The following is a 27945-nucleotide window of genomic DNA, read 5'->3' as shown; positions in this document are numbered from 1 at the left end:
TTACGTTCCAGGCTTGTGGCTAATACAGTATGTTTTATATTAATCCTTTTTTCTCCTCCGGCTGCATATGTATGAATCAGAGTAGTTTCTAATATGAAGTCCATCACACTTTGCATAGTGCAGTTTTGCTCAGCAAGTTGCACTTTTTTCTTATTATCTGTCCTAGAGGATCTTCTGTCTGGTTAAATTGAAATGAAAATAAATTTGGATATATTTGGAATGGAACATCTGGAGTTGCTGGATATTTTAGATACTAAATGAGTTAGGGTCACTTTGACTATTTTTAATAAATGCAGACTGGGAACATTTCAGTGACCAAGAAAATGAGACAGAATGAAAGGCAAAAATGAAGTAGGAGTAATTTTCCCTCATAGAGTCCACTTTAAACTTTAAAATACTATGTTTCACTTACAGAGGATCAGCCTTCTACAGTCTCTGTCAGTGACCAAAAGTGAAGGAGTAACTGAAATATAACGGAGTGGGGGGTGGGGGAATGCAGTGGAAGAAAAATCCTCAACATTTTTTGTGAAATAATGGATGGAGTAAGGCTTGTGGAAGAGCTAACATATTTTATTGGTTGACAGATACAGAAGGAATTAAACTGCTAAGCTTTAATAATGCAAATTCTTCTTCAGTTCTGAAATAGAAGTGGTGATCTTAATCCTTAGACCTTAATAACTACAAGACTACTACTGTAACAAATACCTGGTGTTATTATAATATTTTAATTTGCGTTTGAAAGGTCATAAGTAAAAAGCTGATAATGGAATTACTAGCTTTGTCCTTTTAATTTCTTTAAAGAGCTAGAACTTAACTAGTTAAACTTCACTTTCCAGTTTAATATGCCTGCCGTCTTCTACAAGAGTAGTTTTAATTTTGATGTTATAATTACATTCAATACTCATCATCATTACATAAAAATTTCTTACACTTCATTATCTTTTGCCACCCATCCTTGTGTTCAGGCTCTTCTGCACCAGCTTCATATGAGTTCTTTTGCCCTTCAACTGAAGCACGTTACTATCCTCAAAAGAAAGGTGGTATTTCTAAGTATAGAAACCTAATTTAGATTCTGCGGTGACAACTAGTGGTCCATTTCTTTTTCATTACAGTGATGAGGTATTTATTTCTGAAGTCCACTGATACTTTACTTAAGTGATCTTTTAGCCTGAAGGCACAGAAAAAGTTGCTAGTAGGGGGGAAGGCACAATTCTTGTAAAGGTACTTGAGTTTAAGAGATCTTCCATAGCTAGACTATCTCTGTTCCATCTCCCTGTGCTGGATATGTATTCTCTTCTATCATTAAAACCACTCTTAAAGCCACCTAATACAAAGCGTCTTCTGCTGAAATAAGCTCAAAATTGGTGATATATTTTTCTTTATCCCCTTTTTTTTCAAGATTAGCCCATTTACAGAGAAAGTCAGGTATAACTCAGATATAGAGAAACTTAACAGAGAAGCTGTTTCAGAGACTGAAGAGTGTCTGGGAGAGGGAAATGAAACAGCTCTATACAGGTATACCAGAGTGATTTTTTTCATAAGGACGGGTAGTTCTGAAAGGAGCTATGCTTCTTTCTCAAAAAGTCCTTATCTTTTATATTAATTGGAAAACATCCCTACTTCTTTTTTTGTACTGTTGAGAACAGACTGGGGGTGGGGAGGTTATGTTTTTTGCTTTTTATAGTCTATGATTCATAGCTGGGATTTTTGACCAGAAATGGGTCATTCATTTTATAGATTCTCCTGGAGTAGTTCAATGTATGATGTTACAGCACTATGAAATGGGGGGGGGGAAGCATCCTAGAGATTTAGTGCTTGCTCTGTTGTCTAGCTCCATTTGTGGGTCTTGGTCTGAAAGAGCTATCTTTCAAAGGAAAACAAAAACCTGTCAGTGAGACTTACTTTTTGTTCCCTCAGTACATAGCTAATGTAAAGCTTTTTCTTGTTACTTTGGGGGTGGGGAAGGGAGTAAAGTTCTTAAAATAATTTTACAGGTATGAGAATATAAAGACCAAGGGGAGGCTTAATTTTTAAACTTCCATTCATTGCTTGCTTTATATCTTGAATGAGCACAGCTTGAGGGTATCTTAAATAGGGGTAAAACCCCCCCCCCAAACTTATGAATAGTCCTAGTTTGGATGCTGTTATCTGATTTAGTGATAGTTTTGTATCAGTTACCCCTGGCTTGTTGGGCCAAAAAATAATAATTTAATTTTAAAAGTAAATTAAATTATGTTCCAAAAAATTGAACATGATTAGGAGAATTAAAAGAAAAACATATTACAGGAGCTATACTAAGTTGAAAGGTAAAAAAACCCCACCCAAAATCAATGTTCCTCATCCTCACATAAGCATGCAGCATCTTGCAAATGGCAAAAATACTTAGTAGTGGTACAGGCCAGGAGAGAGAGGAACGTGTCAAACCGAATGGTATATGGGGAGAATGCTGAGGGTGCATGGGTGATTTCTGCTTTGATGCTGTTGAGAACAGGTAGTACTTTTAGAAATAACTGCTTCTTCCAGTTAATTTGGAGAGGGAGAGGAGGATCCCAAAGGAGGCTTGTTTTCAGTGATGGAGAAAAGGTAGTGAGGTGCAGAGAAGCCTAACTCCTCAGTTTATCACTTAGTGCTCAAGCACTTCACAGGGTAGAGCTGTTGTTTTCACACCAGTTGGGTGGTTGGTTTTCTGGCCCAATTACAAACAAAGCAGTAAGTCATCTTGGTAGGAAAACAGGAATGTTGCATGGGGTTTCTGGGTGTATTTCCAGCTTCCAAGGGGGATATGTAGTGGTAGTACACAGAGCTTTCTATTCTTGTTTATCCATTGCCAGCTGTTGTGCCTGTTGGCTCTTTCCTACCCTTCTGGTGTTTTTTTTTCCTGCCCCCTGTGCCTTCTCCTCGGTTTACGTCTTCTTTTTCCTTTAGTGCAGGGTGCCAGCAATGGAGGACACTTTCTGGTCTCATCGAGGCCATGGCCCTCACTTGTCAAGAGCAGAAAGTAAACAGCCCGTTGCTTGCAAACACTTTGCACTTAAACATCTGTGAACTCTTTTTTTATCCTTTTTTTTATTATTATTATTATTTATTTGAAGCTTTTAACTGTGCCAAATTTGGATAGATTTCCATGGGAACAGCCAAAGCAGACATCTTTGACACATCCAGTTTGTTATAAAAGCACTGAGCTTTTAGTAGAGGTCAACAAAGCCAGCACAGGACCCTTTCCAGAAGGTTGGGAAGTAAATCTTGTTTCTTGAGGATCAGTGACTAGTGTTTGATTTGAATATAATTTATAGACAGCATTCGAACTTCAGTGTGAGACCGAATCTTGCTGCTAAGTAGAGCTGAACTTTCAAAAGTCAAGCAGTTGATAAGTAGTTGTTATGTAACTGGTGAGTATATCAAGGGAGTTTAGTGTGCACCCTTTTTGAAGGGAAGGACTTGAAAGAGATGAGAGTTAGTAATCAAGGGAGCAGTGGAGGAAACCTGAAAATGACAGATTTCATAAAGATTACTAAATATAATATGCATGAAATCACTAATACAGTTCAAAAGTAAAGAGAAAAAAAAATAGAAAAGGGGGGAGGCTCAAGATGCAACTGGTGATGTGGCTGGAACTTAAATCAGATCCAAGAATTAAGAGAAGGCTCATGTGGCTTTGGAATTGCAGGTTTCTTGGTGGGACTTTTGATGTTGCTGAATGGGAAGATAAGGAAGAATGAGAAAGCTGAGAAAGATCCTGAAGGGATTTGAGTGGGAGTGGGAAGGAAAGACTCCATCATTAGCCTTCATGATAGGATAAATGACAGCAAATTCTCTACTGTGGTGGATTACACATGTGCATACCATACAGGAATAGACACAGAATAGATGTTCTGATGATCTTCAGTGGAATTACGTTCCCTGGGGCAGAGAGCCCTAAGGAGCTCACTCTTACAGCTAAGCTCTGCCCCCAAGTACCTGTGGAAAACAGCCTTTAGAGAAGAAGGCTCATGTAATGGCTGGGAACTTGAGTGTAAGGGAAAAAGCTTTGACCAACCTTTGCATCTTCCATTCAAGCTTTAGCTCTCAGCTGAGAGTTGTCGTGTAAATCTTTGTTTCTGTCTCAGCATATGAAGCAGTGCCAGTGTGTAGAAGCCTAGTACTAATTGAAAAGAAAAAGAGCTCCAAGATTAAGGAAAATGATTGTCAAGCATTGCAGCTAGGGAAAAGGTTTCACTGGATAATGGGATGTGGTTACTAAGAAACAACTGAAATGTTGTATATACATATTGAAAGCCTGGACAACAAAATGGAGAAATCCAAGCTTCTGATAGAGGCTGGGATATAAAACATCTGAGTATCAGAAGCACAGTAGAATGCTCTTAATAACTGGACTAGATGTATTTAAAGCATTTTGTGCTGTTCAGAAATAACCAAACAAAAGCAAAAGTTGTGCAGTAGTAATTATATGGTAGACTAGAAAAGAATACCTTGGTGTAAAAATGACAAACCAAAATCAGTTGGCTCAAAATCAGTTTGGAGGAAGATGAGAGAAGGAGTAAAGAATCCTTTGTTAACTTCAGGGTTAGACTTGAATAGGGATAGGGATCTCTATAGTGTTATTAGATAGATGCTGCTTGTTACGAGGTGGTTTACTTTCCCAGGTAGAGATTAGAGAAGAAATGATAGAGCCAAGGTATTCCTGGATGTGATTGCTGGCAAATTTCTTCCTTAAGCTATTCTCTGAACCAACAGGAAATCAGTGTTGCTTCATACTTCATTTTGAAAAGCAGTGAGGATACTCTAGAAAATAATTTTGGATTGAGGATTCAGTTTCACTTTATGCTTAATCAGCTGCTGAAAGAGCTGGCTTCGCTCTTTCTGCCCCTGTCTAGCTGATCCTAGCAGTTGCACAGCCAAGGCGTGAGTTACATCAGCAAGGTGACTCTAGAGAAGATGAGTCAGTCGGGGTGGGCGGGTGAGCTCTGATGCATTAGGCTGCCAGAGGAGGAAGAATGAGTGCTTGGGGCTGGTGAGGCATTCAAGACCTCCCCATTCAGTGACAGTTTGCAGTTAATCAATCACGTGAAGTGGAACTTAAAATTGCACCCTCAGTTATCCTGAGTTGGTTCAGTTTGAAATATCTGAAAAAAAAGTATAGGAAAGTTGGTAGAGAATTTAGGTTTTGAATCTTAGTGGCAAATTTAAATAAGGAAGCTGATCACAGGTATAAGGAGCCAGAGGACTCAAATTCTTAAAGTCACAGATATGTAAAACTTGTCTGGAAACTGAATCCCAAAGTAAGGATGAGTTCTCCTGGTCTGCAGACCAAAATGTATAAATAGCCAGCCTGAAGATAGTAAGATTAATGCAGGAGTCCTGTGAGCAGAGTGTGTATGTGTACATGTGAGAAGACTTAATTCTGATTTGTTTCTAAATGTTGAATTTGATCTTGCAAATGATGTGAAAACTAATAAAAAGAAGCTTTCGTATGGTGAGAAAGGTAGAGAAAATAATACACAACTGAAACATTAAATATTTTTTACTTTATTTTCAGTCAGGATGATAATAAACTACAAAGGATAAGGTAAGATGTATAATAAGAGAATGGAAATTACTACAACCAGAAGGAGCTTAAGGATTGTAAAATATTCAGACCAAGAGAAATTTCCATCTCAAAATTAGGAAAGAATTAGTGCTGATTGTAACTATTTTAGCTAATCTTTCCTTCAGGGTGGTACCTATGATTGGAGAAAGCATTGCCAACATAAAGAGGGGGAAAGGAAGAATTATGCAACCAATTAAAGACTGTCAGTCTGCCCTCAAAATATGTAAAATTTTGGGAGGCATTAAAAAAAAAATAAAAATTCAAGGATGTGAGAGATTAAAGACAGTGCAGTAAAACACAATATACCTACTTCAAAGAGCAAATTTTCATGACCTAATACCTGTATTTGAAAATAATTCTTTTTCTAGACAAGGCAGGCCAACCTGTGGCTTTCAGGTCAGGCATGATCTGTCAGAACCTTTCCCAAGGTCTGCAGTTCTTCCCATTCAGCTACATCAGAGGAAACCTGCAGGCTGGGATTAGTGTGGGTGGGGGATGCTGGTACCTCACAGGTCTCAAGACTGCCATAGTATTGCTGCCAGGGAATAAGGTCTTGAGGCTCTTCTTTTTGCAGTATGGTACCCAAAGGACCAATGGTTTGTAACTGTTGAGAGAAGCCATCAAGGAGGTGATGTTGGGCGGAGAAGCTGGGCAGAGAGGCAGATGGCATAATAAAAGAAGACTTAAATATAACATTAATTTGGGCATGTGTTTCTAACTGCTGTTTTATTTGTGAGAGGCAAGTGACCCTGTAGATACTCTAGAATCCTAAGACTGAAAAAGACCTTGAGATCATCTAATCTAAATTGAGGCCGTTCAAACTTGTCGTTGTGTCTGCTGTAGAGATGAAGAAATTATTCCTCGCAGCATCCTGTTTTCATAGCTGCAGACACACCCAGCTGTTTTCCCCTCCCAGTCTCTTCAGTCTGTATTCATCCATGGTATTTTCCAAAACTGCTCATTTTATTGCTCTCTTTTGAGCATGTACTTGTCTTGAAGAACAATGTCCAAAATTCTGCTCACTTTAGACTACTCCAAATAAGGCTTTTGAATACTGAACACAGGTTGCAGTAACATTCATACTTCCCAGTATTGTGTTTGCATTTTTATGGCATGATACCGTTAACTCATAGCAGTTTATAAATTGAACCTAACTTCTGTCTTTTTCTGTGGACTTTCTCCTTGGCCAGTTATTCACCATTCAGTATTTCTGCTGTTGACTTCTCCTGCCTATGTGCAGTGTTTTGCATGTCATCTTTTTTTTTCAGACCACTTACCCAGTTTGTCTTTTTGTCCTCCAATACAATATGCAGTCTCACCAAGCTGGTTGTTTGTCAATTTAATAAATGTAATCTCTGTTCTGTCATCTGGGTCACTAATGAAAATAGAGAGTAAGAGCAGACCCACTGCAGGATGGCTTTGGAACTGCGTTTTAGATATGTATTTTGACAGTGAGCTGGTGATGATTTCTGAATGTCTTAGGGCTTTTTTGTTTTGTATAGTCCTTTTTTTCTTGAAATGCATTCACATTAGTTTCATTTAAGTCTAATCTATTTAACTCGTGTACATGAGTATTGTAAGAGGCAGTGCCAAAAAACTTACTAAGTCAGGATATATAGATCTGCTTCTCAAGTCTGCTCTTCTATTTATAAAGGAAATTTGCTTTGACATAATGTATTATTTTCAAATTCATTCTGGCTTTTACTCATCACCTTATTTTCTTTTAAGCTTTTACAAATAGACTGGTTATATCTACTGTGTGTTTCTTCCCTTTCCCCTTAATCATGGGCTATCCTATTCATCCATCAGCACTTTGAAATCTACATCATGGACCCAGGTGAACAAAAAGGCTGGTCGGCTTTGTTCTGAGGCAAGAAAATGCAATTAAAAATTACAATTACTTTTGTAATGCATTCCACAGTATGTCAAGTGATGAACAGTCAGAGGAAGACAGGGATTAGTGGCGTGAGCAGTAAATTAGGTAGGAACTATCTTATGTTAGCTATGTGGTGGTAAAATAAGTGGAGCAGTGTAGTGGTGAAATATGTCTGTCTACCCATAGTTGTTCATGCATTCTGAGAATGACTTGCTTAGCGCTTTCACTAAAATGTGTGGACTAATTGGTTAAATTTGATTAGATCTGTAGATGGTACAGAATAGGAGGAGCCCTTAGTACAGAAGGTGAGGGGGTTTTATGCAATTCAAATGCCCCTGAAAAAGTATGTAATAAAACTAGAACAAATCTTTATTCCATAAACACGAAGTGGTGGATTTAGGAGCAGATGGCAAATGTAGACGAGCTCATAGAATCAGGTAGGTTGGAAAAGACCTTTAAGATCATCAAGTCCAACCTTTACCCCAGGACTACTTTAGTGAGTTGGACACATGTAAAGGTTGGACAATAAAGTGTCTAGCCAAGTCACTAGGCCATGTCACTAAAGGCTTCATCTACACTGTTTCTGGACACTTCCAGGGATGGTGATTCCACCACTTCCATGGGCAGCCTGTTCCAATACCTGGCCACCCTTTCTGTGAAGAAATTTTTCGTAATATCCAACCTAAACCTCCCCTGGCACAGCTTGAGGCCGTTTCCTCTTGTCCTATCACTTGTTACTTGGGAGAAGAGACCAACCACCTCCTTGCTCCATTCCTCATTTCAGGCAGTTGTAGAGAGTGATAAGATTCCCCCTGAGCCTTCTCCTCTCCAGACTAAACCACCTCAGTTTACAGTGGAAGCACTGGCATGGAGAAGGTTTGGGCCTTCTGGCAAGTCGGAAAGAGGATTGTGAACCTGCTGGTTTATGTCGAGATGATCACAGGTGTGACTCTGGGACATGTGAAATGTATCTTCGTGGAATAGAGGAGGCATGCTAGGCCCCGTACAGCTGCCCCCAAGAGTGCTTTTAAACTGACACACATAATTCTGGTCAGCCATGCTGAAGAAAGATAAATTCAGACTGAACAGGATACAGGGAATGGTGATGAGGATAACCACAGTGCAGAAGTACAATCCAACATGAGAGACTAAGTGGGAGTAGATAATATAGGCTAGTAAGATTGTCTTGTACGCTAGTATGGGAAAAATGAGGGAATGTGTAATCAGTGCTATAAATAGCTCTTGGAGGTAAATACTGTCTGATATACTATCCAAATGGATCCAGAAGATCCTGAATTCACAATACAGGCCTAGGACACAAGTTTGAAAGCGCAGGGATGCATTTCTTCTTTCTAACGTAACAGTAAGTCTGAACTTGGAAAAGAAGTGCATTTCACATTTAGTAGGAAACTTCTAAGTGGGGCATATTTGTGTGACCTTTCAGGAACCCTAGAGAAAGAAGATGAACAAGATCGGAATAATTTTGGTTTTTATCTTTAAACTCACAGCTGTCACGGTTTGAAGATGAGTGAATTTATAAAAAGCAGAAAACTTATCTCAGAGAGAAGTACTTTCAACACCATCTGTCCTGTGTTTTCCTGAAAGGAAAAAACGTGTTTGTCCACCAAGGTTGCTACTGGACAAGCGTGTAGGAAAGCAGATGTGAGAATCTAAAAATAACACTGCAGGGGGAATCCATTACGATATCTAGGTTATTTTCTAATTCGTTTACTAGATAGACTGATGGTGTTTCAACATCATTTCAGCATTATGCTGATGCTGGGATATATTGACTAAAACCCCGTCTGTTCCATCAGACTTTTTATTATCAAGCATAAACTTTTAACCTTGACTTCTTAGTGGTTTATGCCTATGAGGTTTTTGTCTTTGAGAAGTTTTCCCAAACCTTTTGTACTACAGAGTCAGGAATCAAACCAGTGTATTAGTAGCCGTATCTCAGTGTGGGATGTCTTGACGATCACAGTGTGATTTTAAAACAATCATAGCAGGAAAATAGACTGCTCAAGAAGGTTAAAAGGTATTTCTGTATATAGTCTGAAACTAGATTGTATCTCTCCCTATTTGCACGACACACGAAGGTGTGGTGAACAGTCTGGTATTTTTACCTGAGAAGTATACACTAACATGTTGTCTCAGTAAGGTGGAGGTTTTTACAAAGATCATTAAAACACAATGCAGTGATGTTACTTTATATTTAAGTTTTAGTGTTTGGAAATATGAAAATACTACTTTTAAGGTAAGATATCTTATGCTTAAAGTGTACATGTTCAGGATATGAGCAGGATATATCCCAAAACACAGAGAAATGTCCAAGTATGTCCTTACTCCCAACAAGCTGGGACTAGGAGAGCACACAAGCACTGAATCCAAAATGAGTAATCCTTTCCCTCCCTGAATAGCCTTTCCCTATTAAGGGAATCCAGAGATAGCCAGATAGAAAGCCTGCAGAACTGGCAAATGGGGTTCCTAATCTTTTGGAGACAATGAACTCAGAGAAGGAGAAAGGAATAGAAGTTGTAGCCTTTAACTATTCACCAAAAAAACTTCCATTCTGAATATGTTGCAAATTGAATGTGCTTATTCCACAGCTCTTATTCCACCTGACAAAAAGTAAAACACACTGCTGTCAGTAAAAGGCAGTAAATGTGAAGACTGGAGGAAGGCCTTGAGGAGTCTTTTGCTTCTCAGAAATGGAATCCACATTTATGTGTAACAACTTCATTCATGTGATAATTGAAGCAGGTATTTCCCTCTTTCAGCTTCCACAGAAGGTGGTGTTCTAAAATACTGCTCTCTGTTCTTGGGTTGGTCCCCCCACCCCCTCACCCCCCCAAGATTTTTGTACTTCACTTTTTGTATGGTTTTGAGGCTTTTTATGCCAGGTAGCTCCAAACAGGAGCTCCTATTTAACATACCTTTTTCTCCTGATCCCAGCTCTGTTTCAAGAGCCAATTCCACTCCCTGTAGAGACTTTCTACTTGACTGAGTTGTTACAGCCTACTCAAGTGACCATTTTATAGCATGATGTTAAGAATATGTTGCTTGCCTTGGGTGTGGTGTCAGACATATGGGGAGCATTTGATATTACAGGAGTCGCTTGGATACTGTCGTAGGGCTGTGGGAATGGAAAATATCGGCACGGGTGCATTCTCACCGCTGCCGTAACGGAGGAAGTGATGCCTGGTGTGAGGCTCCCTTGGAACCGCACCCCGTTTCGCCTCAGATGGAGCCAGTGGCTTTTTTCCAGGAGGCAGCCCTGGACTGAAGGGCCTGCCAGCAGCCTGAGCAATCAGGGAGCCTGAACTGCGGTGGGAAGCCAAGCTTTCTGTGGTGAGGAGGCACCCAAGTTGTTTTGGAGAAGAGCAAATAGAAAAGTGCAAAATAAAATGCAGTCCATTTAAGAGACAGGAGGCTGACTAAGCTGGTGAATAAAATGCCTTAGACAAAGGAAAGAGAAGAGGGAGTGGCAGTGAAGAACTGAAAAACAAACAGGAGAATTGGGGGGGAAAAATAGTGTTTTGGAAATGAAAGTTAACAAGGATGTAGGGGGTGAGATGGAAAAAAGTGAGGCAGGTATTAAAGCTCTGGGGAATACAAGCAGAAAGGGATCTTGCGAAAGCTAGATCTGGGTGACTCTCGGGAAGTGAGATGTGCTTCAGTGAGGCAATTGGGAATGTAGTATGAGAGGGGCAGGAAGTAGTGGGAGGTTGAAAGGTGGAGTCCTGTTCTGTAATGGACTTCAGTTAGTTGGAAGTATGAGAGGGAGGCAGTGTCGGGTGCTGAATCAGAAGAGCAGCAATTTGGTGGATGTAAGAAGCCCAAAGCTGATGTTCTCAATCAGGTTGTTTTTCTGGAGGTGAGGCTGGAAGGAGGCTAGGTAAATGAATTTTATATCCAGTCAGTTTGGGGAAAAGAATGCAAGAGTATTGTGAATGTTGGCAATAGGGTTGGAAGAAAAGAATAAAGCCAAGAAGCGAGTTGGAGGAAGTTTGGCATTATTGTGATGGAAACTAAGAAGGCTGAAGAAGTGTGAATACTGAAAAACATGGATGGCACCCAAGTAAAAAAGGGTTTGATGAATATTGCAGAAGGAGTGTGGGTAAGAACATTATGATCTTGAAGCTGTTGTGCTTGCTTTGTGGAAGACAGAATCCAGTCCTAAGGTTAATGACTGTTGTAGTACATTGCTGCGACACTTGGAAACTCATACGAAAGTCCAGAATTTCATTGTGCAGTGAACTGTAGAACAAACACAGAATGAAAAGGGTTCCTTTCTCCACTGAGGTAAAATTTGAGAGTAAGTCAAGGGCAGATGACACACAGAGACAGGCAGATGGGAAATAGGAGGCATTGCTTATGAGGGAAGATGAGGCTTCCATAAAGCATTGGCCAAGCCATTGTCAAGGTTTCAGAGGTCAGTACAGCAGAGCAGAGTTTTAAGGAGAAAATGGAAAAATGTCAATGGATCAGCTTTGCAAGTGTTGCCAGCAAACTCTTCCTGGAATTGATAAATGAGCGATGGCAGGATTGGGTGCTGCTGTTTCCAAAAGTGCAGTTTGATGTGATGGGACTGCTGGGGGACAGAGTGCAAAGAGTGGACACTGTGGGCTAGTGATGTTTGTGGCAGCATTTTGAGTGGATCCGATCATGTATGCATTTATTAAGGCCAGAGTAAAGTAGGCTTAGGTAATTAAAATGCAGGATGAGTGTAGTCTGGTGCTCTGAACTGTGGGGATGGATACAAACCCATGTGCTTCATAAGCTTTATAAGAAAGATCTGCAAGAATTTCATGTAACATGGACCCAGAAGTGAGAGAGAGAGCAGGTCACACTTAAACATGACATTGGTATTACTGGACTTGAGTAAGTGGGAGGGTCACATCATTTTTGCCCAGCTAATGAAAGGAGAGGGTATAGGAAAATGCATCTGTTATAGTGATGTTAGGCTTGAGATGACAGATATCCACAAAGGGATGCCTGAGAGGCTGCTCAATATTTTGTGTTTGAACATAAATCTGGAGTTAGAGCACTGTTCCCTAGGTTCTAAGTACAGGGATTTGTACCTGTAAATGGCATGCTGCAGAGGCTAAGTACAGAGAAAAATGTCAGTGGCAGGCTGCTAACAGAAGCTGAATTAGGGGAAGATGTAGACTGGGCTAGGAAGAAAAGAAACTAGGGGCAGCAATTGTAAGATATACTATTTAGGCAGCTGAGACCTGAAAGAATAACTTGAATTTGTTCAAAGGATGGGTTGGGTTTTGGTTTGTTTTTGGTTTTGGTTTTTTTTTTTTTTCTTTTTTAAACAGGAGAATTGAAAGCAACTTACTATGAAATAATTTGTCAGCATTCAAAATTGATAGTTTCTGAAGTCTGCAGATCATTTAAGCAGTAGCAGAAAACTCATGCAGAATAAGAAAATTCATGCAATACTATTGCCTACAATGATGCATTATTTTTTATTTTTAATGCTTGCTTCTGTTCATTCTTTTACCATGATTATTGGTCTCCAGTTGCAGCAGGGACACCAATGCAGCCACAAAAGTAGTGCAAGTTTACTATCAGAGCTTATTCCCAGAGCTGCGAATTACAGTACTGGTATGATGAAGTAGATGGGGATGAAGTAATGGAGAAAATTGCACAGTCATGTTGATGCATGCAGCATTAAACCCCGTGGTGCCTGCCCAGGGAAGGACAAAAGTTATTCCAAAACTTGATTGAAAATACTGCAAAGATAGAAACTATATTTTAAATTGGATTAATTTGAAATATACTGTAACATCAGTTAACACTGATATGCAACTGTACTAATTGTACTGTTGCTTATGTTCCTCCATATACACTGTTGTCCTCAGCTTCTCAACTTGGAAAAATTACTAAAGATAGCCTGGTGAGGTTTTTACACATCTGAATGTATCCAAGTGAGATTTATCCACCACCATAACCAAAATGCGGAGTTTAAATGAAGAATTTGCCAACTGAACTGACACCTAAATGACAGTTTATTTTACGTGTTGCAGCCTTAGTAGTAATGATTGTTTCACACACATTAATTCCTCCTTTGGACTTTGGCTTCTGCACTTAAGTACACCATTTGAACTCAGTTGGTTTGCACAAATACGTAATCAGAAAGTTTATTTCTCCACTAATGTGAGACTGGTGTAGCTCTGCTCTTACACTGTATTATTTCTGCAGGAGTATCGCTATGAAACAGTTCTGCTTGCTAAGCAAATGTAGGGTGGCACACACAGGAAGAAGATTAGTAGAAAAACGCTAATTTAAATGATGAAGACCGATTTAAATAACTTTCATTTGTTTTGAAGTTAAAATATTTACTCATTCGCAATATTTACATGTGCTCTTTCCTTGCCAGCAGCATCACACAGATGGGTTCCTCGGGCGAGGTGTGGGGAAGGAGCGTGGTTTGCAGTTACACGGGTTTACTGCCATCAAGAAATGAAAGGAGGGTTACAGCAGAACTTTCACCCCCACCCCCTTCCCGGCCGTGTGTGCTTTAGTTTCTTGATGTCCTTGTGGTGTTTCTGGCAGCAGCACCCTGCCAGTAGACTCCCCGAAGGGCAGTGACTCAGGGCCTGGGTGCTGGCAGGCAGCCAGCCCGCAGGCACAAGGGCTGCAGCTGGCCCCGGCCCCGGCCCCAGCCAGCCCTGCTGGGCACCAGCAAACGCCTCTGTGTCGGGGCGCTCGGGTGAAAAACCTGCCAGTGTTTTAAAAAGGAAAAAGAAGAGGAAAAAAGAGCAGCTCTTGCAGAACCGTGCCAGCACAACCCGGCGTGCCTTCCACCACAAAGCAAACAGACCCCAAACCGAAAACCTCCAGCAGAGGAAGGCGAAGCCATACGCCACCTGGAATTCTTCATGCGGTCTCTAAAAATATAAAACCCGCAGTATTGCCATCCTCACATGCATGGCCTGAGCCTGGGCTGGGTGTGCTGCTGCGGCACACCAGAGGAATGCTTTGCTGTAGTTGAAGTTACAATTGCGATTTTAGGAAGGGAATGTTTGCATTTTCCTGTCGATTTTCATGATTATCTGTAGTTCTCGCGATTATCTGCAAAATAGGGCACACTGTGTTACCAGCAATACATGTATCCTGTGGCAGCGAGCCAAGACAGTAATTGAAGGTCAGGGATTGTTTGCCGAGTGCAATTCAGTGTGCTGGCTGATTCCATAGGGGACTGGCAGTGCCAAAGAACAAAGGCAGCTCTGTTCTGCAAGCTTATAGTATGGCTGGTTTGACAGAGTTCAGGCCTGATTATGAGACGAACCAAACAGTAGTTGGAAACAGTGCTAAAATAATGCGACTATTAAATAAGCCGCTTTAAAGTGTAGTATTTTGCAAATGTCATAACCAGGCTTTGGTAGGAATATTTTACACAGGCTTTGGGACTCTTAAGATTCTAATTTTTAAAATTCTAATTCTAAATTGAGTGTTAGTGCCTTTACATGGCAAATTATGGTTTTTTTTAAGAATGCACACATATATATTACGATAAATTTAGCAAGCCATAATGATGTAAACTTCCTCCTATGTTACCTTAGCATATTGACATTAGCAGTTGCACCAGTAGCAACTTCGTTATTTTTTTTTATACTCTCAAAGGTGTTTCCCACTTAGCGGACTTTTGCTGAGATTGACTATAAGTGAAACCCTTGGAAACAGAGTTGCTGGGTTAGTATTCCACACATAGCTGGTGCTACTTGAGAATTTTTAGCAAAATCCCTCTGTGGTAATGAATAGGTGGTGCTGCAGTGGGTATTAATATTCTTTGTTACTAAGTTGCAGTCTATTAATAAAGCTTTGTCCAAACGGGCAAACTTGCCTGTCCTCCAGACAGTCTTGTGATTTGTATTTTAACAGTGTCTGTCTTGAGTATTATTAAGGGTTGCCTGCTTTGACAGTTGCACTACATTCCGCACAGCTGTCACAGCACCATTCGTTTAATAGTGTATGCTGTGCTCTGTCATAGGCGTAATTTATCTGTTTACCCTTCCTGAAATAACTATTAGTATTTGGACTCTTACTTCAGAGAAATGGTAAAACAAAAAACAAAACCCCTGAAACCGCATGAGAGGGGTATGAGTTTGGTGGTGGTAGTAGTAAGGATGTCTTTGGGATGTTCAGTACTTCTTGGAGGTAATCTAAAATGTGATTTAGAAGTTAAATTTAGTTATTTATTTAAATAAGAAGATCACACAAGTACAGAATTAAGTTTGGAAAAAAACTTTATTTCTTGACTACTTGGCAAAGTCTGACTTCAGGATATTTCTTTGTGTCAGTTCTTACTGGTAGGTCAAGTTTTATTTCTTGGAGGTGCTGAGATCTCTGAAGAACCGAGTCTGTGAAGGACCCCCCTTCTCACATGACAGGCTGCCCTGTTGCTGTTTGGTGGCAGACAATGGGCAGCGCTTAGGCACCAAAGGGGTAAAGGCAATGCAGACTGCGGCCCAGGCATGGGATAAGGATGCGTTTTAGTCTCTGCTGCTGCTGCTTGACCTGTCTTGGTACTGGTGAAAGTGGCCAAGTCGTTATTCCCCCTCTACCCCAGAGAAGAAGGAATTGGAAAGAAGTCAGGTCAAAATGGTGTCACTAGATGTTTCATTTTTTCTCTGAAGATGAGGAAGTGCAGCCCAACCGTGGCCTGGTGGGGGCAGAGGCTGTGTTTTGAGGGGAGCAGAGGGGGTTAGTGAGGCCTGTGCTCTGCTGGCAGTAGAAGGCAGCCTTTCTCTGGCTAGCCCTGAGGGCAAGAGGATCTGGTGAGGGGCTGTGCAGGGGTGTTGAAGACAAGAGTAGCAACTGTCCGGCTTGGGTGGTCAGGAATAGATGGAGGCTGCTGAGGGCTCTGCTGCCTCCCCACAGCCTTGCAGCCATATAAGGCTGCTCAGCTGCCTCAGCTCGCCAGGCTGGGAGACCACTTAAAAGGGAAAATCAATACAATAAACAGCCTCTGCCACTGTCCCTTCAGAACAAAACCCAGTTCTGCAGTTCCGTGGCTTGAGCATAGGCTGAGAAGCATACAAAACCCATGTACAGGTAGCCTGGTTCGTGACTTGCTGTGTGTCTGCAGTGTCATGAACTGTTGTGAAAGAAATCCAGTTGCTGGAGACATGTCCATGGTGGGTAGAGAACCTTCCAGTTCAATTTTTAACTGTATTTAAGTATTTTATTATTTCAGGGCTCAGTATTTTATAGCATTCCAGTACACCTTTAAGCTTACATCATTTGGAATAATTCAAGATGAGAACAGAGGGGTAGTCATGCATTGATTTCCCATTATTCTCATACTTTCTTGGCAAACTACACACTTCGGGTTTTTTTTTTCCATGAAGTAAAAAATGTACAGCTGTTTATGTTTAAAGGCTTCGGAGGAAATAAATGCCTCTATTGCAACCCCCCCTTGAGAACCTCGGGGTGTTTTTTTTTTCTTCTTCTATCCATGCTTGTGTATGCGAGCTAAACTCAAGGAATGCCTTACAGGTGTTCTTGCTATATTTCTATTTGGAAACCATTTGCTCACTAAATGGTGCACCATGCACTTCCCTAACCCTAACCCCTCCCTCCCTGCCCCGGACAATTCAGGTGAATTGATGTTTTTGATGTAAAAAACTACTTGTTGCCACATTAACTTCTGGTCAACGATGGGAAAACATGTTTCATGGGGTATTTTTTGGTCATCAAGGATAAAACGGATAGTACGCTGAAAACTAAAAAATTGTGCTTGAGAACGTTTTGCATCAGTTGACAGGCTCTAATACTTGCTGATCAGGGCGAGGCCTGCTGTGCTGCTCGTGAAAGGCTTTCAGCCTTACAACCCGTGCGGGCTTTTAACCGTGTCTGCCGGCGCAGGGAGCAGTGGGGAAGCCCGGGGTGCAGCTCGGCCCCTCACCGCCCTCTCTCTGGCTGCTGCGAGACCGACATCGGGCACTGCGGTCAGCCCTGACCCTCCGTTCTGTTTTTGTTTTTTTTTTTTTTGGAGGTGGTGGTGTGTGTGATACATGAATGTGGACAGACTCCTAGCCGTCGTTTGCTGACTTCAAAAAGCCCACCCGAGGGAGGGATGGGGAAAGGTTTTCAAGGGACAGCCTGCCCAGCTGGGGGCTCTTCGGGCCATGAACTAGGCTGCAGGTTCTGCAGGGGCCGCGCACTGGCCGCCCCGCTGGAGGCGGGAGCCTTTTGGCCCCCGGGCGTCCCGGCCCCGCGCCCGGGCCACCGCCACACGTGGCCCGCGGCTCCGCCCCGCAGGACGTGGCCGCCCGCCCGCCCCCACGCCTGCCGAGCGCCGCCCCTTCCCGCGGCGTGCTCTCCTTGCTCCGCTCTCGGCGGCTCGGCGCGGTGCGTTCCAGCTCCTCCCGCCGCGGCCGAGCGTTGCCATGGCCGGCCCTGCGCACCGCGCGATGGCCCTTATGTAAGCGGCGGCAGCGCGCCATGACCCAGCAGCGGGGACGCGTCAGGGCCTCCGCGGCGGGCTCAGCTGCGCGCTAGCCCGCGTCGGCCCCACAAAGGGCGGGCGGCGAGCCTTCCTCCTTCTCCTCCTCCCCCGGCCCCGCCGTCCCCGCCCCCGGCGCGGCCGCCCGGTCCGACCCGGAAGCGGCGCGGCGAGAACCATTTTCCTTGTGAGTTCAAAGGCGGAGGCGGGCGCGGAGGTCCTGCGGGCCGGGCCGGGCCGGGCCGCCGAGCGAGGTGCGTACCGACGGAGGGGGGGGCGGGAGTCGGCTGGGGTCGGTGAATCCGCCGCCGTGACGCGGGGGCGGGGGGCACCTCCGCGGCCCACCCCCCAGCGGACATGTTTAACTTTTTGAGGGACGCCCGCAGGTCTTTGTTTTTCCTCCAGGGCTGCCGGGGCGGAGCGGGGTGCGCCCGAGGCTTGCGGGGCTGTCGGGTCCTTTTTCCCCCCTCCCTTCCCCGCGATGTGCGGAGGGGTGCACGTGACGGGCGGGCTTCCGCGGGCGCGCACGCGGCTGGCCGCGGCTTTGTGCGCGGCCTGGAGGCGGGTGAACGCGGGCCGGAGGCACCGTGACTACCGGACACGTCCCTGCCCCCACCGGGAGCCGGGCGGGGGCGGCCCGCGCCCTCGCGGAAAACCAGCGGGGGGAGCGGAGCCGGAGGAATCGATTCCCCGCTCCCGTTGCCTGGCGAGGGTACATTTCTGCCGTGAGCAGTGGCTGCTCATCTTCAGGGGCTCGTTGTCCAGCCGTTAGCGGTGAGGCGGAGCGCGGTGCCGTGCGGCGTCTCCGCCGGGTGTGGGGGGGCCCGCCTGGCGTGGCCGGGCCGCGCCGCCTTCCTGCTGGGCCGCTCCCCCCCTCCCCGTTCCGCCGGTCGCTGCGTGCGGCCTCTGCCACCCCTTCTGAGGAAGGCCTGGGAGAGTCCCGCCTGGAGTAACGCCTGGACTGGGAACGAGCTCTTTCGTAGAGAGTGCAGGCACAGTAGTCTGTGAAGTGAGAAAACTCGACGCTCGATTTTTATGTCAAATCTGCTTTATTTGTCTTCCGCTCTTTTCCACTCGTTAATTCAGCCTTTGAGTACAAACCATGGCAACAAACAGGCCTTGGAAGAGAGCGCCAGCTATTTCCTATTTTGAATGATTAAGTGTCATAATGAAAAGGTGCCAGTTTTGGTGCTATTGCAGACTAGCCAGCGAGGCTAAAGAACAATGTGTGGAAAAGCTTGCTGAATAGCAGGTAGAACCGATATTTACACGATCTTGTCGATTTCTTTTTCGGTTTAAAGAGGAAAACCTATAAAATGTTACGGGGTTTAGTGTAAGAATAGCTTTCTTGAATAGATCTTTATATTTTTAGTTCATTTTACGGCATAAATTTCGCTACAGGTTTGGGGTTTTTTTTAAGAAGCAAACGCAGTGGCTGTGCATAGGGAAATGCGGGGCTGGGGTGCGGGGTGCGCAGCCGAGCAGGCTGCAGGCTCCCTCCTGGGAGGCAGTGGTACGTGCAGGGTGAGCCGGGCAGCAGCTGCGGGCTCAGCTGTAACTCGAGCGCTTGCTGCAGTGAACCTCTGGGGTGTCACGGCCTGGCAGCGCCAGCCTGCAGCAGCCGGGGTGCGGTGGCTCCCGGAGCCCGGGCTGGTGCCAGGGAACTGCCTGCTCAGGCTCACACGGCGCGGACGGCTCACCACGTCCCCAGCTGCTTCATCGCGTTAGGCAGAGGTAAAAAACGCAGTGTGCTTGCTCAGTACTGCTTCCTCGGGTAAGCGGGGCCTGTGGTTGCCATGGGGGTTTTGAAACAATAAATAAATAGATGAGTTGTGTTACTGGGCGTTAGGAAAAGCAGTCCGTGAGTAATCTGCTCTATTTGCGGGTGTACGGTGAATGCCATTGAATACCTTTGAGATTGTTTGCTGTGACATGATGGTACTTAATATTTTCTAAAAATTTGTTTAATTTTTTCAGAAGGCCGAAAACCAACTCTTCTTCTTGGTCTCAGTGCCAGATGCCTGTCATAGGCAGGTTGTTTCTTGCATGAGCTGCGGTAGTAGTATCGTGGGGATATGGATGGCGGGGGAGGGAGGGGCGGGTCAAAGTAAGAAATATGGTTTATTCAGCATCAGGGAACGTAGAGGCAAAGCAACTAAAGTGTGTGTATGTGTGTGTTCACAGAGCTGCCCTTGGCCAAGCAGGGAAATCTGGTGGAAAAAAAGTGGGATTTTTTCCAAGCAGCTGCTTAGGAGAGTGCTTAAGTCAGATGTCACCTAAAATTGGGTCCTTTGCTTAATTGTGGCCTTCAGGGAGTTGGGTTAATGTGGATGGTAAAAGGAAGCTTTATGCAAGTTTGAAAGGGAGATTTTTGTTTGAAGAGGTTCAGTTTTTCCTGGTTTCAGCCAGTAAGCTTTATTCTCCCAGGAGTTGTCTTCCACTTTTGGAACGGAAAGAGGGAGCGTCTTCCTCCGAAAGTCTGTAAGGAGCTTGTTGGACCTTCTTACATCTATTTTCATGTTGTTACATGCCTTACATGCTTGCCTTTAGTAGCTGACTCCTGCCTGCTGTGCTCTAAGTCTGTTTTTCTTTGTGCATATGTGATGTGTGGTGTGAAGTTTGGTCATGTCTTCCATCTTAAGATTTTTCAAATCCCTCTCCTGTCCTTGGTGGCCTGCCTATCTCCCAGAGCTGATGGAGTCTGGACTTTGCTTTCCCAGGAAGGCCTGCTTTTATTAAAGGGTGGGGTTTTGTTGTTCTTTGATAGTGGAAATATTTTCTAATAGTGCCTGAAAAATCTGAACTTGGGTGCAGTTAAGCAGCCATCCACAGACGAGGAGGTGTGTGACACGGCAGTTTTGCTTTATTTATTTACATATTTTTCCTCTGTGCGTGGGGGATAGCCCGCATCCTCCAGATGCGTATTTTGGGGGCGTTGGCCTGTCTAGAGGCTTAGATCTATGAAAGCAAGTGAGAAGGCATTACGTTCCTCTTCTCAGAATAATCACCCTCACAGATCTATATTTGGAACTAGTTCTTTTAATACCAGCAGTAAGATAAACCAGTGGCTCATATGTGCCTTAATCTGTAGTGCTGTCTGAATCCTGAATGATAACTGCAAGCCACATTCCACATGGTTTCATTTCAGCTAATGATGTGGTACATCCTGTTGTTTGTAGTCAGAAACATGTTTCTTGACCTGAATAATAGCCCAGAAAGTTAGAAAGAGAAAAAGTAGAACAGTGCTTGTGAAGATGTGGGGGCGAGTTAAGAACCAAAAGATGCTACATCGACTTCTTTAAAGGAAAGGTTGTCTGCTTTTGAATTCATACACCCAATGCTTGGCAATTTCATGATGTGAACTCCACCCTTTCTTAACTCAAACCATTAGCAATACAAGATCCATTATAGAAAAGTGATGCAAGACCAAAGGCCCTTTCTTAACTATTAGAGGTTAAATAATTATTTACTCTTCAGACTCTGTAGTTAGCATACTATCATATTCTCCTGCCCCCTCCAGCCCTTTCATCCAGTTACCCTGTTGTTGAGATGCCTGGCTGGCTGATAAAGTGGGGTTGTTTTTTCCTTGCTTATGTGAGAAAAGGTAACAGCTGAAGTGAAACTTTAAATCAAATGGAAACAAGAATGCAGCACATTAGATCTGGGCATTCGTAGAGTTGGATAGGTTTGTTAAAGTATTGTGCATCTCCAATGAAGTATTCTCTCACTTGTTTAGTAAGTGCCACAGCTGAAGCTCCAGAGAGACTTGGGTTATATTTAGCCTAATTGCAAGGCAACACCTTTGTAAAATAGGTAATGAAGTCTGATAAAACCTTGAGTGCATTTCTGACAAGCTGCCTGCAGGCTGGCTGGGGGCAGGTCACTGCTGCTGCCGCCCTGCTTAGGTGGCTTTTGTCAAGTTATGGGATTGCTTTGTGTCTCGGTTTCCCCACCTGTAAACAGGCAGCGGTAATCCTGCCCTCTCCTTGTATGTCCTTGGGGTCTGTTGCTATGGGGTGTTGCATGTGAGCTAGTGATGTCCTTTTGACGATGGCAGCATCTTACATGGGTTAGTGCAGCATTTGCACAGTGCTTCATGTGGTTTGACCTGCCCTTTATTTCTCCTCTTTGTCTTTTCCTGCTGCATTTTAAATTTAGAATCGATCTCAAAGGGCTTTTTTCCTTTCCTGTTTTCCCTCATTACTATTTTTTTGTTTTGTCCTCTAGAATAACTTTCCTCTATTTCTTCTGTCCCTCCATGTTTGTTTTTCTCTTATATCCTGCATATTCTTTCTGCTGGTCATTTCTTTTGTTCACCCGTGCCTTCCTCTTGCTGTTCTCGTCTGTCTTCAGAGCGGCATTTTCTCTCCTCTCCATCCGCTGGGATTTCCTTTTCACCTGACTCATACCCTCGGTACATCCACACTCAGTCACGTTCTCCTTGCGCTTCTGTTCCAGGAACCCAGCCAGCAGGGGAGGGGACCGCCTGCTCGTCCCCTCTCGGGGCAGACCCGCTGAAGTCGTGGCTCCCTTCCCACTCTCCTACCGCCTCCCACAGCGCCTGGGCGAGGCGCGGGGAGTGGGGGGAGGGTTTGGGCAAAGACTGCCTGCATGGGGGCGTCGAGGAGCCCGTTATTCCCTGCTTCCCTTTCTCCCTGCCCGGCTTTTGCAGCGGGGCCGGGAGGTTTCCTGCTTCCTCCCACGTGCTGGGGAGGCGGCGAGGGGCCAGTTGGCCAACTGGAATGTGGGCAGGAAACCTCCCGGCCCCGCTGCAAAAGCCCCTGGACGGGGCGCTGTCGCCTCCAGAGCGGTTGCGCCGGAGCAGCTGGTTGCTGCAGGGAGGCGCGGCAGCGGGGGCGGCAGCAGCAGTGGGAGCAGGGAAATGAGATGGGTGACTCCAGGCAAGGTGAACGATTTCAGAACAGGAAGGGGGGGAGCGTTTTCACATCTGCAGTCTGCTTCCACTTCAGCGTCCTTACTGTAATTACCACTGCGCTAGCTAGTGCTGCAGGCAGGCAGAGAGGATCTCTGTGCTAAGCTGTATGTTTAAGATCTAATCGTGCTCCTGTACTTGGAGCTTCTGTGGTAAATGCTCTTGCTCAAGCACAATGAGAGAAAGGAAAACCTATGGTGTAGTTCCCTTTTCTAGTTGGTTTTCCACCAACGGCACAAAGGAAAAACGACAAAACCCCAAATCCTCCTTTCTTATATAATTAGTATTTGTTATTCTGTTTTAACTTGTTTTGATGGAATAATTATGTCAGTGTTTATACACTCCTGAGGGTTTGATGTGCTGAGCTTTTTTTTTTTTTAATCAGTTAATTTTTATTTTTTTTTCCCAATAGACATTCAAGCCCTTGGTTGGAAAAAGTGTGTACAATTCAGTTACTGCAGTAGAATTCCTTGTGGACAAACAGCTGGATTTTATAACTGAAGATAGTGCCTTTCAGCCCTATCAGGTAAGAAATGTATTACTGTATAAGTACTTTACGTTTAGCTTAGTTAAAATCCATGTGTTTATTGTTTAAAGTGCATTTTACAGTCAAGTTCTGTTACGGGAACAATTTCCTATTGATTATTAGCAGAGATTATTGCTCATTTTGCGAAAGATGATACCCCATGCTATGTCTGATTCTAGTGAATCTGATCATGTCAAGGAGTACTGTGCGACTGTTGTTATTGAGCCACCTTTAAGTAAAATACCTGACCCCTTTAAAGGTTAAGCAGTACCATTAATTGGAGAGCGGATGAAAGATAGTGTCCACCCTTCTGAAGCTGGGCTTTCATTTCTAGGTCTTTGCGGTAATACTGTGGTATCTGACATAGTTTTTTTGAGAATGAATAGCAGAAAATGTAAATTTTTACAAAGAAAAAAAGACCTTCTTTTGCTGTTATTTCTAAGCGTGCTAAAATTTCTGGTAGCCTTGATTTTAACGCCTTTTTCATTAATTAGAAACATGTTAATATATTAGTGTGTGTATTTAAAGAACAAGAGATTATTCCCCCTTTCCCCCACCTCTCTTCAGAAGGAGGTTTAAAAATCTTTTCTCTGACAGATAGAAAAGCATTTGATACATTTCAACTTGTGCTGAAACCGACTGCAACTTGAATAGCCATAAATTCTTTCTTATGGCTTGGATGGTGTGCTGCGGTGATACAGAAATAGTACTTTGAGACTTGGAATAACAGATGGCCCTGAATAAATGCTATGTAATTTTGTCCTGACACCCCTTCTTCCCTTCTGCTTCACGAAGATGTTGTTTTTTTTTTTTTTTACTCAATACCAAATATAGAGCTAGAAAAAGAGAAGCAACTGAGAGAGAATCCTGGGGAAAGGAGAGGGAGGTTCAGTTTGTGGAAGGGCTGATGCTCTTGTGTGTCTGTGGTGGGGAGGCCAAATGAGTTCAACGCTTTTTGTCAGGGTGAGGTTACATGTTGTGACTCGAGGTGCTCGAACAGCTTGGCTCTGCTGCAAAAGGACAATTCCCGCTATCGGACCCCAGGCTAAGTGCCTTCAGCCTTTTAAACCAGCACAACCTTGATTTTTAAAAACGGAGGTGGGAGAAGGCTTGTGATGTTAGTGAGCTGAGCTGGATTAGCCCAGGGTGCAGCAAGTGCTGTGGCTTCCTCTAGGGAGGGGGTTAGGATGACGCAACGCAGAGTGGGATATCCTCCTTTGGCAGCAGCGACCTCTTAAATCAGCTGAGCTGTGAAGTGTAAATTCACCCTCGGAGTCCAGCCGCAATCTTCCAGATTCATTTTACAAAGCAAATACTTGTGCTAGCGTCTGTCCTTTGCCTGAAATTTATCAAGATCATGTCTCTGATAACATTTCATTCCAGTAACAGTAATCAGTCTCTTTTTGGCAATCTCCTTTTGGCTCCTTGCAAGATGAGCTGAGTAAAACAAATTGAATATATGAGAAGGACTGCCTTTTGTAAAACAGTCCTGTTGCCAGACCTGGCTGGCAGTAACGTAGCTGTGCTATATGCATTTTAGGTCCTTCACTTCAAGTATTTACTGATCTAGTATTAGACATAGAAGCACCTTAATATGGGAGGTGCCTACAAATTGAAGGTGTCATTTTTGAAAATGTGTCATGTGAACAGCTGGCCTTATAATATCCTGGTAGATAATACTTTAATTAACAGCATTAGCACTTCAGTTTTAAAGGAGGTGTTGACCAAAATCTGGTCAAAAAGCTACAAAGCAGTAGCTTAAGAAAAATAGTTCCAGATGTAAGTTTGGTCTGTCTAACTCTTGGCCTCCATTTTTGAGATGTCGAGAGCAACTTTGTGTGAGATCAGGTTGTTTCCCCCTCTCATGGACCAAACAAGTACCTACTAAAGCCTGAGACGGAGGCTACTGTTCTGTATCGATCATAAGTAGTTTGGTGACAAGAGAGACCTAAATTGTCTGTTCGTTTTAACATTAGAAGGCTGCTGACAGAGATTCCTTTAAAGTACTAAGGCATCCAAAATTTGCATCTTAACTGGATACTGCTCACATACTGAATGTAGAAACATAATAAAATTGAGCTCACTGACAAATAGTGCCAAGATTTCTTTATTTGAAAGGTTATAAGAAGTTTTAGAAATAGCTTATGTAGACATGTCTTAGCAGGGCTAGCAGCGTCTCATTGCAAAGTTTTACAAGTTAATTGTACAGATAAGAGCTTTACTGAGTGATAATGTCCTTAAGAGAACAGGGATGATTTCTTAAACATGCTAACTGAATTATGTACCAGCAGTGTGTTAAATGGAAGTACTAACTTGATCAGTTTAAGACTGTTTTCTCGTGAAAGATACCTGAAGTGGGAGGATCGTCTCCATTCGTTTTGCTTGTTATTTTTTGTTAACGCTGGAAATCACATTCCTAGCCTTCGCTCACTTAATGTAAGGTAGTTTTTACATGTACCTTTTTTTCTTGAAAGCCTTCTTTTCTTTGCCAACAAAACAGGTCCTAGATAAATTTTTTATAAACTTCCTATGAAAATCAAAATCTGCTTTTCTAAAAAGAACAAAAAAAAAAATGTTCTTTTTGCTCCCTTGTTTGGTCTGGAATACAGCTAACCTGCTCTAAAGCAGAAGACAGAACTAAGGAACCGTTCTTTGCAGAGATGAGTTAACTTTGAGTGTTTCTAAATGTGTTTAGTTTTTGGTGTAAGCTCTTGTGGCTGCACATTTTCAGTATGAAGTCCTTAGAGACCATCGTGATCTAAACACTTTTTTAACTGCATTTTGTTAGTGCCTAAAAGTCCAGTACCTTTCTGCCAAAACAAAGAAAGATTGAATCTCTGTGGGAAGACTCCATTTCACTTCAGATACAATTCTTAACTGCTGAGTAATTTTTCCATTGTTACGTATACTTGTAATACAAGTAATGGGCAGCAGACGAGCATTTGGTATGAATTCTGCTCAGATCAGTTCTCATCAAAAACGCAGTGCTGTTTAACATAACTATTGGGCTAAAGGGCTTCATGAATTAGGTGGTGCTGTCGTTTAAAGGTGACAGCTGCTCAAGGCAAAGAAAAGAGCACACTTGGCATCCTTTTAGTCTTGGCAGGAAAAACAAAGTTTGAATAGGCAAAGAACTAAATTACTGTTGTTACCAGAAGTGGTTCTTCTAGAACAAGAGTAAAGAGACTTTGGCAGGACTCGCTGGAGAATCGTGAACCGTGGGTTCCCATGCCGTATCTGCTCTTTGCATAAACAGACATGTTTCAATCGTTAAGAGATTCATCAACCTTCACAAGAGCTAGATGAATATCATTATTAAAAGTATGATATGGAGCTGCACTGTATGAGCCTTTTCCCATTTTTCATCACAAGGTCTTCTAGAGCAAGTATTACACTTGTCAGTAAGTTTATTCTTTACAGATAAATGTTACCTGATTTTACTTTTCCCTTACATGTGTACTGCTTTGAATCCTGCCCTTCTCTGTAAAAATTCCTTGGATCCTGTATGTGTGGTACCTGAAACACCCACCTACAACTTGTTTCTGGTGGCTTTTATCTCTCTTGCTTCATAGAGGATACACACAGTGTTATTCTCACCATGGAACTTGTGTGTGACTGAGAGTGACTCATTCATTAATCTGGGATGGTCAGACCGTTTAGTCATGTAGTTCTTTTTATGGTGGTGACAAGGGGATCTTGAGGGTAAAGGAGATAGGAACGTTTGCCATGGTAGTTTGCTTTGCAGTGAAATGAAAATTCTGTTCCTTTGCAGGAAATGATAGACATAAAATTTACAACATGCATTTTCTGTATCAGATTAGTATCTGTAGAAAAGGTAGTCTTGAAATTGGATATGTAAGTCAAATCCTTAAAATTTTTCTACTTTGCATTCACAATATATTACGCATATTTCGTAAGTAAAAATTGACAAATGTAATGGGGTTTATTGTGGCTCTTGTTATAGACTGAAAATGAACACACTTTCAAATGCATCTGTTAATAAAATATTTTAAGCAAAACTACAGTAAGCCTACACAAATACAACTGTGACCTAAATCAAATAATTAGAACTGAAATGGTTTCTGTAATAACAAGTTACTTGTACTATTATGACAGCTCTGTGTCTGTTATGATACATGTAGTAAGTTAAGCAGCAGCAAAGCTGATCATGCTTTAATTTGATAAAGCATTGTAGTTTACTTGAAGGACTATAGATAGGGATGTGAAGTGTTAAGGCTCAGCATATAGGACATGTGACCTCATCAGTGGGATGTTTTTGTCTGGGTGGTGGTTGTCAGTACCGGTCACGGGCACTATTGGGCTGAAGTGTGTGATTCTGCTGTTACTGGCTGAAGCAGCTGGAGTCAACTGCATTATATTTTAGACAAGCAAATAAAGAATAACAAAGTGTTTTATGTTGTGTTTTTCCATTATAAAATATACTTACGAAAAGTGTATTTATTTCCACTTTATGGAAAGACCCAGAAAGACTCTGCTTTCCCCAAACAGTCAGTGAATTTCAGCTGTGTGTCTGGGTCGGGCAGAACAGAGTGTGTGATAG

General features: G+C 43.1%; 1 protein-coding gene across 4 annotated transcripts in view; it reads left to right on the top strand.

Annotated features, from left to right (window-relative positions):
* JMJD1C (jumonji domain containing 1C) overlaps positions 1 to 27945 on the top strand; it is a 165490-nt gene that overhangs the window by 85080 nt on the left and 52465 nt on the right. For 2 of the 4 annotated variants that reach the window (XM_030488746.1, XM_030488744.1), the window contains exons 1-2: positions 17933 to 18179; positions 23271 to 23384. Coding sequence is in view for 1 of the 4 variants with exons in the window: in XM_030488743.1 (XP_030344603.1) it covers positions 23271 to 23384 (114 nt within the window). In the remaining 3 variants the exon portion in view is untranslated. Of the gene's footprint in view, positions 1 to 17932; positions 18180 to 23270; positions 23385 to 27945 lie in introns of those variants that run through there. The other 2 variants (XM_030488743.1, XM_030488745.1) reach the window with 2 other exon arrangements.

This window comes from Strigops habroptila, chromosome 5 (genome assembly GCF_004027225.2).
Source record: "Strigops habroptila isolate Jane chromosome 5, bStrHab1.2.pri, whole genome shotgun sequence".
Taxonomy (NCBI): domain Eukaryota; kingdom Metazoa; phylum Chordata; class Aves; order Psittaciformes; family Psittacidae; genus Strigops; species Strigops habroptila.
The sequence above is the reverse complement of the archived record's forward strand: the minus strand, read 5'-3'. Positions and strand labels throughout refer to the sequence as shown.